Source organism: Aptenodytes patagonicus, chromosome W (genome assembly GCF_965638725.1).
Source record: "Aptenodytes patagonicus chromosome W, bAptPat1.pri.cur, whole genome shotgun sequence".
NCBI classification, from domain to species: domain Eukaryota; kingdom Metazoa; phylum Chordata; class Aves; order Sphenisciformes; family Spheniscidae; genus Aptenodytes; species Aptenodytes patagonicus.
Window position 1 is genome coordinate 11052844 of NC_134981.1, and position 19609 is coordinate 11072452.

The window sequence follows — 19609 nt, forward strand, 5'->3', positions numbered from 1 at the left end:
GATATCTGCCTCGTTGGCCTTCCCCCTCATCCTTACCCATAGACACTCAACCGTACCATCATCACAATCGTTGAGCTCTATACAATCAAAACACTCCCTAACATACAGGGCCACCCCACCGCCTCTCCTTCCTCGCCTGTCCCTTCTGAAGAGTCTGTAGCCATCCATTGCAGCACTCCAGTCGTGAGAGTCACCCCACCATGTTTCTGTGAGGGCGACTAAGTCATATCTATCCCGCTGCACAATGGCTTCCAGCTCCTCCTGCTTGCCGCCCATGCTGCGTGCATTGGTGTATATGCACTTGAGCTGGGCTATCGATTTCGCCCCCGGCATCGGCACGCCACCCCTCGGCTCATCTCTAGCGAGCCTGGTTTTATCCCCTTCCCCCTTCGAACCTAGTTTAAAGCCCTCTCAATGAGCCCTGCCAATTCATGAGCCATGATCCTTTTTCCCTTGTGAGACAGCTGGACTCCGTCTGTCACCAGCAGGCCCGGTGCCATGTAAACCTCCCCATGATCAAAAAAGCCAAAATTCCTCCGACGGCACCAGCCCCTGAGCCACGCGTTGATCAGGTGTGTTTTCCTGCTCCTTTCGGTATCCTTCCCTGCCACTGCAGGGATAGAGGAAAACACTACCTGTGCTCCCGATCCTTGAACCAGTCGCCCCAGTGCCCTGAAGTCCCTTTTGATCGCTGCAGGACTTCTCTCCACAACCTCATCACTGCCAGCCTGTATAACCAGCAGCGGGTAGTAATCAGAAGGCCGTACCAAACCAGGGAGCTTCCTAGTGATGTCTCTGACCCGGGCCCCAGGGAGGCAGCAGACATCTGCCAGCTCCCTCAGCACTCGTGGGTGAATTCCATCAGGGCCCACGGACTTATGTATGTACAGTTTGCTTAAGTATTCCCTGACCTGATCCTCTTCCATCAAGTGTATTTGCTAGAGACTTTCCCCCTGGTCTCTGGGACCTGGTATTCCTGAAGGTCAGTCTTGCTAGTAAAGACTGAGGCAAAGGCATTCAGTACCTCAGGCTTTTCCATGTCCTGTGTAACCAGGTCCCCTGTCTCATTGAGCAATGGGCCCACATTTTTCCTAATCTTCCTTTTGTCTCCTATGTACTTATAGAAGCCCTTCTTGTTGTCTTTGACATCCCTTGCCAAATTCAGTTCCATTTGGGCTTTGTCTTATCTAACTCTCTTTAAGAGAGAGAGACTCGGACAACGTCTTTATATTCCTCCCAGGTTACCCGTCCTTACTTCCACCGTCTGTATACTTCCAGTTTGAGTTTGGCCAGGAAGACATCTAGAGATAATGGGGGGGGGGGGGGTTGTTTTGTTTTAGAAATAATAAAAATGTAAATTAAGATTCTCAAGTATGATACTGTTCCTGTATTAAATGTCATTATTACATTATATTAAATGCCAGACCTTGTGTACTGGGTCTGGCTCGGATGGAGTTTTACTTTCTTCATAGCAGCCTGTATGGTGCAGTGTGTTGGATTTTTGACCTAACAGTGTTGATAACACACTGATGTTTTAACTATTGCTGAACAGTGCTCACACAGCTTCAAGGCCTTCTCTCTTTCTTGCTCTGTGCCTGCTTCCCCCCCCTCCAGCGGGTAGACTAGAGTTGGGAAGGGGACACAGCTGGGACAGTTGAACCAAGCTGACCAAAGATATTGCATACCATATAATGTCATGCTAAGCAATAAAACTGGGCGGGAACTTCTCCAAAGTAGCTGTTGCTCAGAGGCTGGCTGGACATTGGTCTGCTGGTGGGAGGTGGTGAGCGATTGCCTTCACATTACTTTTCTGTTTGTTTGTTTGTTTGTTTGTTTTTCTTCGCTTATTAAACTGTCTTTATCTCAACCCATGAGGTTTTTCTCACTTTTGCCCTTCCGATTCTCTCCCCCATCCTGCCTGGGGTGGGGGGAAAATGAGCTTGTGACTGGGTGGGGATTTAACTGGCCGGGGTCAACCTACCACACCTTGTTCAACTTGTAATTTTTTTAACTTGCTTTTTATAGATCACAAGACCATCCAGGTCAACAAACACACACCACTGGCAGTATTGCTACCACATCAATATCAAGCAGTAATACCTCAACACCAACTTCAACAAATAGCAACTCTTTTGGCTTGGGTAAGAATATTTCTTAGGTAACATGGTGATTATCTTAGGTATCTTGGTTTCAGGTAAGTATCCCTGGAGCTTTATTCTAATGTAAACAGAACTTAAAAAAATTTATAAAATTACTGATTAGAAAAGTCTGTGGTATTGGTTGTAATAAGTTTCTGATCAGCAAGTTATCAGAGGTAAGTTGTTTCCTTAATTTTTATGTACAGAACTTAAGGCTTGTGCTGTTTCATCTTCAGTAGTAAGGTGCCACTGATCTCGTGTTCTGGCACTACAGGTAATTAAACTCCTTCCAGTCTCTTCCTCCTCCTTAACAGTGCATTTGAATTGGCCTGAAGAGAGTATTGAAGTTGGACCTATAACATCAAGTTAAGACCTGGAACAGAAGTAACAAAGTTACTCCTATCTTACAAACCAGTATTTCTCAGGTTCTGAGTCTGATTGCATTATCGGTTTTCTCTTTCAGGAATAGAGACAGAAGTCTATTGATTTAAAAATATTATCTCTTTCCATAGTTACTGGGTTTTGTTATTCATGCTCTTTCATGGTTTGCTTTCTTTTAAAAAAAAAAAAAAAACAAAAACAAAAAACCAAACAAAAACAAACACCAAACCCCGGAAAAACTACATTAAGCAATTGCTTTTTTTTTTTAGTTGTAAACAGTTCTCCAGACTGACTGGTACCTTCTAAAAATGTGAAACTTTTGTGTTTGCTGAACTCTGCAAAGGAGGAGAATTTAAAGCATTATTAGTTCTTGTTGCATCAGCAAAAAGAAGAGCTCTACTTTTTGTTTAGAATAGGGAGTATGCATCGTATTAAGAGATTCCTTGTGGCAGTGATCTGTCTATAAATGACTATTACAAATGTATTGGAAAGTGTTGGGAATTAACCTGAGGCTCCAAAACTCAAACATCCCTTGTACCTCAGCTATAGTAAAGTAGAAGAAAAGCTGTTAGAATTGAACAAGTTATATTTCAGATACGGTTTGGATTTCTAGGTGTGTCGTTATGTAAAGAAGCAAACTCTTAGTGGATGACTCCTTAACAGCCTTGCAAAGATAGAATTTCCATTGAGTTTCATTATTTTTGAAGTGTGGGTTATGTTTATGTATTTTGTACTTAAAAAGAACCTGGATGTGTTTAGAAATCTACTAGAAGCTGAAAGTTTAATTTTTTTTTTTTTTTCTTTTTTTCCTCTTAAAGGTGGCCTTGGAGGTTTGGCAGGCCTGAGTAGCCTGGGCTTAAATGCATCAAACTTTTCAGAGTTACAAAGTCAGATGCAACGACAACTTATGTCCAACCCAGAAATGATGGTTCAGATAATGGAAAATCCATTTGTTCAGAGCATGCTTTCAAATCCTGACCTGATGAGGCAGTTAATTATGGCTAACCCTCAAATGCAGCAACTGATACAGAGAAATCCAGAAATCAGTCACATGCTGAATAATCCAGATATAATGAGACAGGTATGTAGAAAGATCTCTAAGTTCATGACCTTTGATTATACTGTAACTGTGAACAAAAGAGCAAGAATTGGACATGCTTAGATGAGTGCTGAAATATTGTTGAGGAATTTAGGCTTGTTAGACAATCTGTAAAAGGTCACTATAGGAAACTGATGTTTTTATTTCTAGCTGCTGGTGTCTGAAATAAGCTGATAATTAAAAAAAAAATGCAGCATAGTTTTGAAAGATGCTGAAGACTGTATAATCATATCTTCTGAGTTTAGAGTTGGATGCCGCTTGAAGTCTTCTGTTGTCTAGTCAACAGTGATTTTACTATAAAGTAATAATTCTCCAAAATACTGCTTATTTCCAGTTTATGTAACTGTGGGTACTTCTGATTGCTTCTAAAGTTGTGTTATGTAAGGTATGCCTTATGTGGCAGAGGGCATCAAGAAACAAATGGAGGCTTTGGAAAATTAAGGTAATTATTTTTCAAGTTCATGTTATAAGCTGCATGCTGTACTGATGTTAGAAATGGTAGAAATATATTGTGTTGAGAAGAGACAAGAACGAACAGGATGGTACGTTCAAGGGTGTGGGGGTGAAAAGCGGCACGGACTCCAGCAGACACGGCAACCAAAGACCTTTATTGCTCTTTGTTAGCATCTTTTATAGCAAGCAGAAGTGTACACGCGCTACCTGCAGCTTGCAGATAGGTTATAGCCTTGTGTTCACGCGCATCTATGCTCTAGCAGATTGGCCCGTTCTTCCTGATCATGCGAAATGCCCTCATGGCCTTTATCTTGTTTTTCTCCTTCCAGCTGCACATTCCTTTCTCCGTTATTTTCTGCTTAAGTGCCTTGTCATGCCAGGTGGTACAGTGTTTGCTCATTAAAATCAAACTCAGGAATGTCCGTTAGTGAGATTCCCATCCCCACACAAGGGTTTTTTCTTCTGTTTAGTCAATGCTTTCTGACTCAGCCAGCATACTGACAGTTGTGGCAGAACGTTAGCTAAATATCAAATTCTATTGATTCCCCTCCCACTAAGCTGACATCTTGATTTGGCTTTAATCCTAATTTCAAATGGAGTTAGACATTAGTAACTGAGATACTGTTAAATGCTGATGTTTTCGCTTTAGAATGGATTTTTTTTATTAATACAAATTAAATGTTCTACTTCATTAGACACTAGAACTTGCTAGAAACCCTGCAATGATGCAGGAAATGATGCGAAACCAAGACCGAGCCTTGAGCAACCTTGAAAGTATACCAGGTGGCTACAATGCCTTGCGACGTATGTACACAGATATTCAGGAGCCAATGTTGAATGCAGCACAGGAACAGGTAAGAAATGATTGTAGGGGCCACTGAAAGTAAATGTGTGTGTGTGGGGGGGTTGTTTTGTGGGTTTTTTTGTTTTTTTTAAATGAAAGAAGATAAATAATGTAACTTTTCAAATGTGTACTTGACAAAATTTAATTTCTTGAAGCTTGAAGTCAATGTGTGGCTTGCTCCTATGCTCTTTAAACTTGAAGGAATAAAGATTGTTTTGTGAGTTTGATAAGCTATTTTAATGTTAATAAATTTTTGTTATATATATTCTAAATTTATTTTTAATTCTTGGACTTATAAAATTCCTGAGGTCCAGGAAAAATTAAGAGTGTGTTTAGTAACTTGGAACCTAAGGTGGGAAGAAAAAAGGCTTTGAAATTTTTCTAAGTTGGAAACTACTATGCAAGATATAATCTTACTGTGATCAAAGTACTAGTGTAGTAGCAAACGCTGCATTTAAAACGAGGTGTGATTAACTTATCTTTGTTGTTGTTGGAGATTCTCTCTTTCAACGTTGGTATCTCTTTTTCAGAATATTTACAATGGCTTATTTTAGGATGGTGATTATAATTGATTAAGAGCCATCAACATTTATCTTCATGTGTAATTTTGGAAAGGTAACTTGCCATTTCTAGCAGACTTAAAAATAGTTGACTAATAGAAGATACGTTTGTTTCTCCTTCTGTAGTTTGGAGGTAACCCATTTGCTTCCTTAGTAAGCAATGCATCATCAGGAGGGGACAGTCAGCCATCTCGTACAGAAAATAGAGATCCTTTACCAAATCCCTGGGCTCCTCAGTCCAGTTCTCAGAGTTCCACAAGTACCAGCACCAGTGGTGAGAGCAGTGGCAGTAGTAATGTCGGAAATGGCACCTCTGCCAGTACGGGACAGAGCTCAACTATACCAAATTTGGGACCTGGACTAGGAGGTGTGTCTGTTATTGCAATTATATATATTTGCAAATATTCATGAGTTTGCTGAAATGATTCTGTTATTAGAAAGAGATGTTTTGATTCAAAGTTTGTATTGCTGTTTGTTTCCATAGAACATTTGACTAGTATCAAAGTCCTCTATAGAAAGACAAACATGAAAAGTAAACCAAGAGACAAACCAAACAACAATACTTGTGTACTGCCTTAAAATAACAAAAGTAGGGAATATGTAGATGAATGATAATATTTTTCTGTTTAGAGACAAACAGGAAAACAGCTAATAATGTAGATACTTAGTGGCACTGCTTGTTGGATAACGACCTCTGGCTTAACTTGTTTCTAGGGCAGATGCATCTGTGTAAGCAGAACCACGTTGAGATGTATTTAAGGGGCTAAAGCTCATTTAAAAAAAACAACAAAAAAACCCAAACCAAAAAAACCTCCAAACCAAACAAACAAAAAACCAAAACCACACAGTTGTATCCCAGTTCTAGGCAGTCTAATTAATTTGATTATAGTAAAGATTTTTACTAAAGCGACCTTTTACTTTTTTTTGTTTTTAAGTTGGTATGTTCAACACTCCAGGAATGCAGAGCTTGTTACAGCAGATAACAGAAAATCCACAACTTATGCAAAATATGTTGTCTGCACCCTATATGAGAAGCATGATGCAGTCATTGAGCCAGAATCCTGATCTTGCAGTACAGGTAAATGCTTTTGGTGTAGCAATGTGTTGTGTGCACTGAAGTGGAAAAAAGGAATTGAATTTATGATACAGTTATATTTTCACTACAGAGTAATTGTGCCAACTTCTCAACAATAACTTGTCTTTTGTGAATGGTCCAGTTTTTAAAGTATGTTAATGCGTGACTTATTGAAATTATTACCTAGTTACCTTTAGCAATCATCTGTTGCAGTAAGTTTCTTCAATTTGTAGTTGGACATCCTGTCAGGCATTCTCTTGTAACAACTTGTAAGTTTGTATATGTTTCATACAGCCTTAAACTTTTGTGGCCTAGCATAAGAACCAGTTAAACAAAACAAATGCTTTGATTATAAATTAAGGTAGATCTGCTAGTAAATAAATACCCACCCTAGCTTGGGAGGACAGAAGTGGAGGGGAAGGAGTTGGTGCCGTGTCTAGCTGTTATTCTGGTTTTCATTTCTTATCTGTGATCCTTGCTCACAATAAAAGTGCTAATACTTACTGCTGTTTTATGAATGGTATTGTAGAAGTGCTTTCCAATTTTACTTACAGCAATAATATCCAAAGTCAAATCTTGAACTGAGATAATATTATCATCTTTTGTATATTAAACACCTAATTGGAAAATATCCCAGGCTTTTTGCAGACGATGTTTACAGGGAAACCATAGCATCTGTAGTGGAGGCTGACCAGAAAAGGCTTTTCTTGTTACATAAATGAGGTTGCTTTGGCGAGGATCTGGCAAGGATTCACTTCAAAAGTTTAACATCCCCTCACCCCCCACCCCACCAAAAAAAAGCCCCACAACAAAAAACACACCCAAAAATACCAAACAAAAAAACCCCTCAAGTCCACACCACCAATGATTTCAGTCAATTCTCAGGCTGGTGGTTCATTGTTTCAGAACAAGTTTTGGCCAAAGAAGAGGGAGATAATTACTCTGAGGTTATCATAGACTGTTATCTTGTTCTCTGATTCATATGTGGTAAATAGTTGTCTTAAAATCCACTCTAGTATTTACTTTTTGATCTACTGCTTGATCTATGATGTTAAATATTTTTGTCCCATAGATGATGTTGAATAATCCTTTATTTGCTGGAAATCCTCAACTTCAGGAGCAAATGAGACAACAGCTTCCTATTTTCCTTCAACAAGTAAGATGAGATACTAAGTGTTGTTAACAAATGTCTAAAATTCAGTGAGCAATTTTTGCAATAAACTGGTGCCTTTCCTTGATTTCACGTAAAGCTAGATTCTGTTACGTGTATTCTCATTAGCTTTAGATACTGAGTTGCGTTGTCCCTTGATAATTAAATGCTTGATTTATCTCTCCATCCCTTTCAAAAGTTAAATCTGGCTTTTAGTGGATGTTTTTGTCTGTGACTAGCACAACTGCTTTGATTTGCTGTTGTGTCCTTGCTTAGAAGAAATGACTTGCTCTTACTGCGCACCAGCCAGAGAAAACCTGTTTCCTACGTTATTTCTTTTGCAAATTAAAAAGATTATTACTTTTTCTGCTACTAAGATAAGCCTTTACAGTACTTTTCTCATACCTCCTCCATCCTGCCCTGATTATTTGGAGTAAAGAGACCTTACAGCATGCCTTGAAAGAGGCAAGTCATAAGCTAATTCAAAAGAAGTGGAGTGGGTTCTGAAGATATTTGCCTGTAAAGATTGCCTTACCACTAGTTTTCCCTGTTCACACCGTTGTGGTTGCAGCCCCGGTATTTGCTTTATCTTAACTGTCACAGTGTATGCTAGGATTGTGTCCTTTAAATAGGACTAAGCAAAATTTTTAGGAATTAAAAATTTAATCCAGTGCATGAGTTCCATCATTAGGCAGTCCTTGCAAATCAAAGTAAATGAGTATTGCCAGGATCTCATTGCATGTAGGCGGTGTTATGCGTAAAAATAAATAATGGCATGAAATTCATGTTGTTAATGATTGCCCAATGCTCCAGTCTATCTCGATCCCTCTGCAAGGCCTCTTGGCCCTCAAGAGAGTCACGAGCACCTCCCAGTTTAGTATCACCAGCAAACTTGCTAATGGTGCATTCAACTCCTGCATCCAGCTCATTGATAAAAATATTGAACAGAACTGGCCCTAGAATTGAGCCCTGAGGAACACCGCTGGTGACCAGTTGCCAGCCAGATGTAGCCCCATTCGCTACAACCCTTTGAGCTCTGCACTTCAGCCAGTTCTTCACCCAGCGCAGCATGTACCTGCTCATCTCACAGTTGGACAACTTGTCCAGAAGGCTGCTGTGAGGGACAGTATCAAAAGCCTTCCTAAAATCCAGGAAAAACTACATCCACTGCCTTCCCTTCATCCACTAGGTGGGTGACCTTATCGTAGAAGGATATCAGAATAGTTAAACAGGCCTTTCCCTTTGTGAACCCGTGTTGACTGTGCCTGATGATTGCATTGTCCTTTAAATGTCTTTCAGTAGCACCCAGTATGATCTTCTCCATAATTTTCCCAGGTACTGAGGTGAGACTAACAGGTCTGTAGTTTCCTGGGTCTTCCCTCACGCCCTTCTCGTCAATTGGAATAACACTGATGAGCTTCCAGTCAGCAGGGACCTTCTCAGACTCCCAAGACCTTTGGTAGATGATCGAGAGGGGTCCTGCTGTAACATCTGCTAGCTCCTTCAGTACCCTGGGGTGAATCCTGTCCAGCCCCATGGACTTGTGAACATTCAGCTGGTACAGCTGGGCCCTTACAATGTCAGTGTCCACAAATGGAAAGTCACTGTTCCCACACTTGTGGTCCTCCAACTCAGGGGACCGGGCAGCCCAAGGTCTATCAGTATTATTAAAGACTGAGGCAAAAAAAGCATTGAATGCCTCCGCTTTTTCTTCATCCCTATTTGTCAGGTGACCATCTTCAACAAGTATCGGTCCAATGTTTTCCTTGGACCTCCTCTTGCTATTAACGTACTTTAAAAAAAAGCCCTTCTTGTTTTCTGACACAACACTGGCCAGTTTCAACTCTAGTTGAGCTTTGGCCTTTCATGTCTTCTTGCATATAGCAACCATGTCTCTGTAATCTTCCTGCAAAGTCTGACCTTGCTTCCAGAGATCATACAATTTAATTTTCCTCCTGATTTCCAAGATGAATTCCCTGTTCAGCCAAGCTGGTCTTTTGCCCAGCTCGCTTGACTTATGACACAATGGGGTTGCCTGTGCTTCTAAAAGGTGGTTCTTAAAAACTGACCAGCACTCATGGACCCCTAAGCCCTCAAAAGCAGATTCCCAGGGGACACTACTCAGTAGCTCCCTGAGTAGTTTAAAGTTTGCTCTCTTGAAATCCAGGGAAGCAAATTTGCTGTCCTTTTTTCTCATTACACTGAAAATTTTAAACTCAACCACTTCCTGATCACTGTTGCCAAGACAGCCACCTACCATCACACCTCCCATGAGTCCTTCTCATGGGAGTCCTTCACAAACAACAAGTCTAGGAGGGCATCTTTCCTAGTTGGCTCACTGAGCTCTTATGACAAGATATTATCTTCCACAAACTTCAGGAATTTCCCAGACTTGCTCATCACAGCAGTATGGTATTCCCAGTTGATGTCTGGGAAGTTCAAATCTCCCATAAGGACAAGGGCTACCGATCCAGAGATATTTCCTAATTGCCTATAGAATAACTCATCAGTGCTATCATCCTGGCTGGGCGATCGATAGTAGACACCCACTACGACATCTGCTTTGTTTTCCATCCCCATAATCTTCACCCAGATGCTCTTAATGCTTTTTGTATCTATTTCCATCAGTGTCGCCTTGGGGTTTATCTGCACAGCTACTTCTCTGCTGTCTTCTCCATGTTAGGTCAGATGATCAACAACATTAACAGATGAAGTAAACTGGAGAAATATCTGGGTGTTCTCAGAATGTTGACAGTATCACAGCCCATACTTCCTCACTCATCTGTTGTCATTATATTATGGGATTGGGTGATGGAAACTATGAAATATTCCTCTGTATAATGGAAAGCACTTGCAATAAATAGCAAGTTGCTCAGCACAACTAGAAAAACACATCTGTGAGCTACTCTTTCTACTCCTTTTACTTAAGTTTTACCCAGAATTGCTGCTACTCTACAGCTGGAATTAAAAACATTGATAGAGATCCAAGTCACTTAAGTGCTCAGAGGATCATTGGGTCAGTTTTCTGTTAAAACAACTTTAAATATCAGACAGTAAATCATGGCTTAAAGGTTATTTTCTTAAACAAAGTAATCATAGCAGCTTACTTCAGTGAATCTAAAATGCTTTCCTCCTTTAAAGATTTGGATTAACTTCACCAGCTATACATTTAGTTATTCTCCTCTGACTTTCAGCTATCACAAAGATACAAATCCAGGGGACAAGTGGAGAGTGTTTAAAAACTTGCTGTGCTCAAGTCTCGTTACACACCCATATTTCAGGACAGAATCAACATTTTATCTTTGCGCCCTGTTCTGCTCTTCTGTTTTGCACTGGAGGAAGCTTAACCTTAGTTTGTGCAGTTCTTTGAATCAAAAAATGTTTTTGCAGCAGAAGGAATTTGGTCTAGTTACCAAGTGAAGGCTGCTGAGATTAATCAGCCTGTCTGCTATTTGAAGCAGGTCTGGCTACCAAGACTTCTAACTGAAACAAATAACTTGTCACTTACATGTGGCATCTATAAGCAGAGGTGAGCATAAGCTATTAGTTTTGGGTTTGTATCTAAAATAGTCCAGTTTTTAGATGTTTAATTTCAGAAATCAAAAGTATGTCTTTTATCTGTGGATGCAAAAGCCAGTTTTTAGTGGAATTTGCAGTAGAGTGAGGGTCCTTGAATATTAGATGTTTGCTAATATGTTTTGCAGAGTATTTGTATGTCTGTAGGTGTTGATGGCACTACAGATATGAACACATGCACAAATTATCATGATCGAATAGCTGTGGTCTGAATTTAGCTAGAAAGAGATGTTTTATAACTTTCTGTATTGGATACCTACTAGTCAGGTTTCACTGTATTCAGCCATGTTGCTTACCAGTAGTATGATATAGGAAACTAATTTAGAATTACGTTGAACTAATACACTCCTATGGCTTTGGAAGATGATAAAGTCTACTAGAAGAAGTAATGAGAAATACTTTTCCTTATGTTCTCCTTATTTAAAAGGAGTCTAGAGCGCTCGTTGATCACCTCCTGTGAAAGTTCTCTCCAAAAAAAAAAAAAATCTGAAGGATTTAATGTAAATATTCAAATACAAAGTTGAGAAACAGCAAGTTCTGAAAGGATATCATATTCTATAAAACATCTAGTGATAAAGATCAACTTTGAATGTCTGTATGTTATTCAATTATGAGTTTCTCTCCTGTTTTTAGATGCAGAATCCTGACACGTTATCAGCTATGTCAAACCCTAGAGCAATGCAGGCTTTGCTACAGATTCAACAGGGCTTGCAGACACTAGCAACGGAAGCACCGGGACTTATACCAGGGTAAGAATTGGTCATACAAATTTATACAAGAACTTTTCTCTTGTGTGGTGGGGTTTTTTTCCAGCTTTTTGTCTTTCTTTTTAACACGTAGAGGTTTATCCAGTTTTTACAGACTGTTCCTCTTGCATTTTTTTTTTTTAGTTTCACTAAACTTGTTTTAGAATCGGTCACACTTTTGTCTGCAACGCACTTTTAAGCAATGATGGCAATGGTCTTTGTTTTGGTGCTTTACTTAAGTTGTCATCCTTTTTTTATTTGACAGAATTTTTACTTAGTAATTACATATAATGGGAAGAGACATTACAACTAAGCCATTTTCTATGTTAGTGATGTATTTCTCTTTGTCATTTGTGCAGATTCAATCCTAGTTTAGGTGGATTGGGAAGCACTGGAGCTCCTACAGGGTCCACTGTACCTAGTTCTGTTCCCAGTGAAAATACAAGTCCAACATCAGCGGCTGCTGAACCTGGTCACCAGCAGTTTGTCCAACAAATGTTGCAGGCACTTTCCGGTGCAAATGCTCAGGTAAAGTAGATCACTGTATTCTAGTGGGGGTGGTTGTTGGTTTTGGGTGGTTAGTGGGTTGTTTGTTTTTTAAATATCTGCCCCCCCCCCCAGCATAAACCAACAGAATGCTTCTGGTCAAAGGAGAGCAGAGGAAGCTGAAAAGTGATGTTCTAGCTGTGCAAATAAATGCTGGAAAAACATCACATTTGAGTAAAAGTATCCTGAACGGTTGATTGTTGTACACCTGTCTTCATACCCTTGAGTTTCTGAAATGCCTGGAAAGAAGCAGGTTAAGGTGTTAAAGGGAAGACTGGTTCCCTGGCAAGTGAAATGTGGGCTCAGACAAGAAAAGAACTTAAGTGTACTGAATATCATTATCTCTGTACTTTGTATTTGTGTTTCTGGTTGTTACTCTGTAGCTGTGACAGCCTCTGTTCCACATTTCGCAATAGTCATGCTCAGGTTATTTGGGGCCTGAATTTGTAACATGCTTCCCTGACATCCTGCAGGTCCAGGCTGCACAGTGTACATTGCGTTAACATACCAAGTGGGACTCAGGCTTTCTGGAGAGCTCCAGAAGCCAAGCAAAGGTGGCAGCTTTGCAGGTAAATGTAGGGTGGTGAGCAAGACTGGCTTTAAAGGGGGCACACCCAGAACAGTAGAGAGGTATCTCAAGAGTGCTGTGTGAAACAGCACCATTACACTGTGGTACGTATTCAGTGTAATGGCAGACTGCTGGTAAAAGGGACAGTCCTGCTCTTACCTCCTCTGTTGCCACAGAATAAGGCAGTTCAGCTTGCTGATCTGACAGAAAAATGTTATTTTACGTAACCATGAGAAAGCGGTGGTAGGCATAGCTGTAGGAAACCATGTTCCCGTAGATACTTTTATCCTGTCAGATCTTACGCTACCAATTCAGTATTCTGTTTGGTTTTGCTTAGGGGAAGCAGATGGGGGGGGGGGGGGGACACGGGCGGGCTGGGGAGAGGAATGTTTAAATTTCAGCCAGTATATTTGCATTTTATTGGTTTGGAAGTATATGCAGTTTTTAAATACTGGTAAGAATTTCTCAATGGATGAAACTTTAAGTAAAACAAAAGGAAAACTAGCAGTAGCTGCAAAAATCTTGTGCTGATATGTAAACTCTCACTCATTTTGAAAAGTGGTTTCTCAGTATTACTGTGACCCTATATACCTAAAGCCTATTATTTTCATATAATTGTTCTGTTTCAAAAATGCCTCTGAGTTGAAGATCATACAACTGAAATTATTGAGAATTTTGCCATTAGTTTATGGGCAGTTTATTTGAGCAAGATCAACTCAAAGTACAGCTGTCACTTTGCCTTAGGCTGAAGTCTTTCTAACTAGAGTTTTGGTAAATTTAGTCAACAAATACTTGGAGCATTAAACAGATAACTTTTTATGTCAAGGAAAAAAAAAAAAAGCCTACCACATTCACTGTTGCCAACAGTGAAATTCTCAAAATCCTGCTGTCCCACGTTACTAGATTAGACTCTTCTCCCCCCCTCTCCCTTTCCCTTTCCCCTGCATGCACATCTTTTAAGAAACTGTTCTTGGGACACATCAGATTTAACTGTTCCTTTTTTATCAAACAAGCAGCTCTTCTTATAGTTCAAAAATGTCGCGTAAGTGAAGATACTCTTAAAATTTGAGGCTAATCTGACTTGATCAATAATTCAGTTGTGAATGAAATTTGTCATAGTCTATTTTGGGGAACTTGAAAAAGATGCATTCAAAAATTAGTAAAGACAAGAAGTGGTTCAGAACCAACTGTTTAAATCCTGTACTTTGTCAAATGTGTATTATGCTTTTTTATAGCTTGAGATTTTTCTTCTTAGCAGTTACAAAATCCAGAAGTTAGATTTCAGCAACAACTGGAGCAACTGAGTGCAATGGGCTTTTTGAACCATGAAGCAAACTTACAAGCTCTAATAGCAACAGGAGGAGATATCAGTGCAGCTATTGAAAGGCTGCTTGCCTCTCAGCCTTCATAGCAGTGTTTCTTTAACTTGAAAAAACGTAATTTATTTTTGATAACAGCTCTTAAATCTTTAAAATAGTTGCTTTATTTCATTCTGACTCTTGGGATTGTCTTGTTATAACTAAAATCAGTCATTCATTTTAAGGTCAAGTGCAGTAGTTTTCTTCAAACGGAGAATTGATGCATTTTTGCTCAGTTGTTGCATGCATCACTTTTGTTCTTCATTATTTCTTAATTTTTTTGAAACAATATCAGCTTTCACAGTTGGTTGAGCAGGCTTTGTCTGACTTACAACTGTCCAATTTATTTACTACTAAACCATTAGCCTTCAGTAGTAATTTATGTAGGATACAAATTAAAAAGAAATTGAAGGCTATAATTTGTGGGTACCAGTGCTGCTTATGGTGATTTCGGCATGTATTTTTTTTTGCTGGCAAAATGCTGTGAGATTTATACCACTTGAGTAATCCACCATTTTTGCTTTTACTTGTATGAAGTATAAATACAACATATACAATGGAGACAGCTCCTTTCTAGAAATTTACACATTACAATAGAATGAAATTATAAGTAAACAAAAAAGGCCAGGGAAAAAAAATAAGTAGTAAGACATAGTTTTTAGTGTAGAATCTTCCAGCATCTTTGGTAAACATCTCAGAAAAAATGCTTAGGCAAATTCATTTAAAATACACTAAAATTGCTGTTCTAGTTATATCTTCACATCTAGCCATAAAGAAACTTGCACTGTAACATTGTCTCATTGCAACATTGTTACAGATTAACTGTAAATTACCTTTGTGCAAATCAAAGGAGCACTGCCTTGTGCTCTGAAACTGTTTCTAAGGCATTTTGGCTTGTTTCACTGAGATTCTAACATGCATTATGATTTGTAATTCAGCCATTGTCATGTGATATTCTAATTACTTTTAACCACCATGTAAAAAAATACTGTATATCTCTTGAGGTTTTTATTGGTAGTTACCTCTTGTGCACAGGTAATAAATGAATTAAAGTATTTAAGCATTTTGTTTCAGTGTGTTTGCAATTGGTGATTATCCAGCATTCAAGATGACTGACCTTTCAGTGTTAGCTCTGGGACTATTTACAGACTTTGGGCAAAGACTAGCAAACAATACTTGGAGTATAAAGTGGAGGACAGAGAGGAAGGGTCTATGATACTGAAGACTATTTAGATAAAGTGAAAGTAGTGAAATATTCTGCTGTGTGTTATTGAATAGCATTTGCTTTTTATTGGTCTTTGGTGTCAGTGTAATTGTGAACATTCTGATTTAATTCCTGTATTGCATTAAACACTTCATCTGAACAATCTTTTCTTTTGGTACAAATATAAAGCCAGTTTGCTCTAAAAGCCATTGCTTGCAAATGGTTTAAACTTACCGTCCTTGACTCAAAATTGTTCATAAGTTAAATGAAACCAATTTATAATGGGATATAAAGGAGGGTGTTGAGCACACTTTCTTTTACATACAATGAAATTAATAAAACTCTTGGCAAAGCCAATCATGCAGATTTTACAGGGAGTAACTGTGTTGTATTCTTCTCTCAGAAGTTTTTGCTGTCCAGTAATCTTGTCTTTTACTTCAGTAGTAAGTAAAGATCAAATAGTGCTGATGCACAGTACTGGGTAAAAGTCAAGAAAATCTCTTGGTTGGCAGGCCTCTCTGCCTCTGGATCAAAGTCTCATAGATACAGCAACATAGAGTGTTAAACAAACAAATCAATTAAAATAGAATCTCCTGGTGATTTGAGTTTTATATGATCAAAGCCTTTTAAAATACTTAAAGTTTAGGTAGGAAATTATTATTACTTTTGTTTTCTAGCCAATGATAGTAAACCTGCAGGGGACTAGACCTTCATAGTGCCTTCTGTTTGGGTAGGTAGCTTTACTACACTGAGTATGAGGCTGTGATAGGGAAGTGATAGCAAGTAGTTTTTGTAGAATAATCACTACTTTTTCACAATTACTTTCACAACTACTCTTAGGATCTTCGAAGTAATTAATTTGACTTGACCTTATAGTATGCCTTATAGGAACTTTGCTTTAAAAAAGTGAGATCTCCAGTCATTCAGGAGGTATATCCTTTTAAGAATACAATCCATAACTTGCAAAAAGGCCACTGTCAAATGGAAAGGGCAAAGCTGAAGTAGGGAAGAGAGTGATTTTTGCCAAGCTTTACTAAGATACTAAAGCACTGAATCTGACCTCTATGAACATTCTTTTGAGACAAGATCCAGTTCACCTATGTAAATAAAACAGAGATGTGATATTTGAAGTCAAATTCTATTAGAATTTAAGAAAAAGTAGAATTTAACCAAAACTGTACAATGAACTGTTGAGCTAAGTTTACTACTTGAGGTACAATTAATAGTTAATTTAACTATGTAACTATTGTCAACTAGTAATAACAATTAGTAACTGAGTAGCAGTAAAACACTGAGACGTCTTCAGTGTAGGAGGAATTTTGGTTATGTTGGAGATGGCCTTAATTGTTAAAAGTGGCAGTAGGTGGAACAAGGTTTGTAGTAGGGGTAAAAATTTATTGTCTTTAATAATAAAAGATACATCACACTTGTTTGGTTTAATGGCATAATAGAATCTTTGTTTGCTCTCTCTCTCTCTCGCACTCTCCCCCTCCCCCCCCCCCCCCCCAGCCTTTTAGGCACTCACTTTTGAAAATGTCCAATTTCTTTTTGGTTATAAGGGTTTGAAATTTAATATTACTGCTTGGTAATATGTCACGCAGCTGCTTTCTTATCACTGTGTAGTTTCCTGAATTATTTAGTTTTATTGTGTCTGGAAAAAAGTAAGTGTAAATCTGCATTTAATAGTGGGTATATTAGAAAAGCTCTTTGCTTGTAAAATGTTATATTGGGAAAATATGACTTCATTAAAAGCAAAGGTACCACAAGAGGGTGCCATTTCTTTAATTTTCATAGTGACTAAATTTGCATGGCAAGGTTAGAAATAATCCATGTGCAACTGTATATGGGGATGATTCTATTCAGGTCTGACTTGTAGAATCTTACAGAAACTATCTGCAGAGTTTTCATGAAGTTAAGCTAAAGAGGCATCTCTTGTGTAACAAGGACTTTAAAAAAAAAAAAAACAACAAACCCCCCCCCCCCACAAACAAAAAACCAAACAAACAACAACAAACCCCCCCAAAACATTTTGGCAGTTGAAAAGAGGATTTTAACCTTAAATTCTGAGAGTTATGTAACTGACTATATTCAGAATTTTCTGATCACAAAAAAGTTGAAATATGTATTCGAAGTTGTTTGATCTGAGGTTTTAAAGCAGCTGTATGAAAACCTATCCATAAGCGTATATTGGACTGGGTACAGGCTGAGGTGGAAGAGTAAAGCAAGCCAGAAAAGGGAAGTAAAGGAAAAGGTCCAACTCTGAGAAGAATGAGAATGAGTTTGGTTTGTGTTGTGGGCTTTTTTGTGTGTTTTTGTTTTAAAGAAGGAAATATCCATCAGTCTTGTACTGGCTGATTTGCTGCTGTCCACTGCATTTCATCAATGGGTACGCTTTACATGTGAAAGATGCTGATTCAAAGCCAATATGATGCCCCTTACACTTTATCTCCAAGCTTTCCAGAGAGCTGTATTTTGTATATTGTCTCACCACCACCACTCCCCCCCCCCCCTTTTTCCAGCTTGGTGTTCAGTGCATATAACAAAAGTTCATGAAGTCTTAGCACCCTGGTGAGGTTGGCAAGGATACAAATACAGAAGCTACAACTTGTTCAGAATCTGTCAGTGAGCCAGCAGTAGTGTCAGGAACAGAACTTCATCATTCAAGTTCCTGCTTTTTATACTTGTAGAAAAAGAAATACACTGCTTTTTACAAAGCTGTAAAATATTTAATATTTAATCACTGTGCCCCTCTCCATGTTTGACAGGATGAAAATTAAAACTAAGAATTTCAATTCCTGTGTGACCCTTGATGGGATATTCAAAAGCAGGCTGGGCTCAGATAGCTTCCCTTTGACCCATACTAATTTTAACCTCATAGGGAGAAGTGTTTAAACAAGATGAAATTTTCAAGAACTATCACCATTATGTGTCCTTTACAGTCATGATAGAAATATTAAGAATAGTTGTTGTGGTTTAACCCGGCAGGCAGCTAAACACCACACAGCCATTTGCTCGCTCACTCCCCCCACACACAGTGGGATGGGGGAGAGAATCGGGGAGGGGGGGAAGTAAAATTCGTGGGTTGAGATAAAGACAGTTTAATAGGACAGAAAAGGAAGGGAAAATAATAATAATGACAATGATAAAAGAATATACAAAATAAGTGATGCACAATGCAATTGCTCACCGCCCAGCCAGTTCCTGAGCAGCGGTCACACCTCCCCCAGCTAACTCCCCCCAGTTTATACACTGAGCATGATGTCATATGGTATGGAATAGCCCTTTGGCCAGTTTGGGTCTGTCTTCCCCCTTCTCTATCTGACTTTCAAATCCTCAACACTTCTGAATAGGAATCAAATTCCCCCAAGGGCTGAGTCCCAGCAGTTCAGCATATTCCTGCCACGTGAAACTCACAAAATCTATTCTTCTGTCTCCCACCCTACTGAAACATCAAGAGGAAAGCTAATATTGGAGATAATCTAAAAAGATGTGGCCAAGGATGGATAACACAAACTCAGCATTTTGAGCATGCTAGAGCTCTTTGGAACTTGCTTCTGATTCCTCTTTACAGAGAGGCTTGTTAGGTGTTTAGTATAACATACTAAATTAAAGCAGAGTGAAAAATAAAATACTTGAGTTTAAAGCTACATATTTTGCTATTACTTTCAAGTTTCAAAAAACTTTCTTTGAATTATCTTTGCTTGTGTCTGAACAGTTGAAGTAGGACTATCTGAGCTTAGGAAATATGTAATAAATAAAATTCAAGGTTGAATGATGAGTTGGTCAGCTTTAATTTAAATTTTAGATTTAAATTTTTAAAAAAACATTTCTAAAGAGATTCAATCATGATTACCAAATGCCTAATCATTTTGGACTGTACCTTACTGAAACTAATATTTTAGAAAACATTA

At 38.7% G+C, this 19609-nt stretch overlaps 1 protein-coding gene across 2 annotated transcripts in view; it reads left to right on the forward strand.

The window, feature by feature from the left end:
* Positions 1-15554, forward strand: part of LOC143171975 (ubiquilin-1-like) — a 34304-nt gene extending 18750 nt beyond the window's left edge. The window contains exons 3-11 of one of the 2 annotated variants that reach the window (XM_076361158.1): positions 2026-2141; positions 3338-3600; positions 4767-4925; positions 5602-5842; positions 6411-6553; positions 7623-7706; positions 11910-12025; positions 12382-12550; positions 14392-15554. In XM_076361158.1, coding sequence (XP_076217273.1) covers positions 2026-2141; positions 3338-3600; positions 4767-4925; positions 5602-5842; positions 6411-6553; positions 7623-7706; positions 11910-12025; positions 12382-12550; positions 14392-14547 — 1447 coding nt within the window. In that variant the 3' untranslated portion in view covers positions 14548-15554. The remainder of the gene's footprint in view (positions 1-2025; positions 2142-3337; positions 3601-4766; positions 4926-5601; positions 5843-6410; positions 6554-7622; positions 7707-11909; positions 12026-12381; positions 12551-14391) is intronic. The other variant, XM_076361159.1, reaches the window with a different exon arrangement.
* Positions 15555-19609: the final 4055 nt, after the last annotated feature.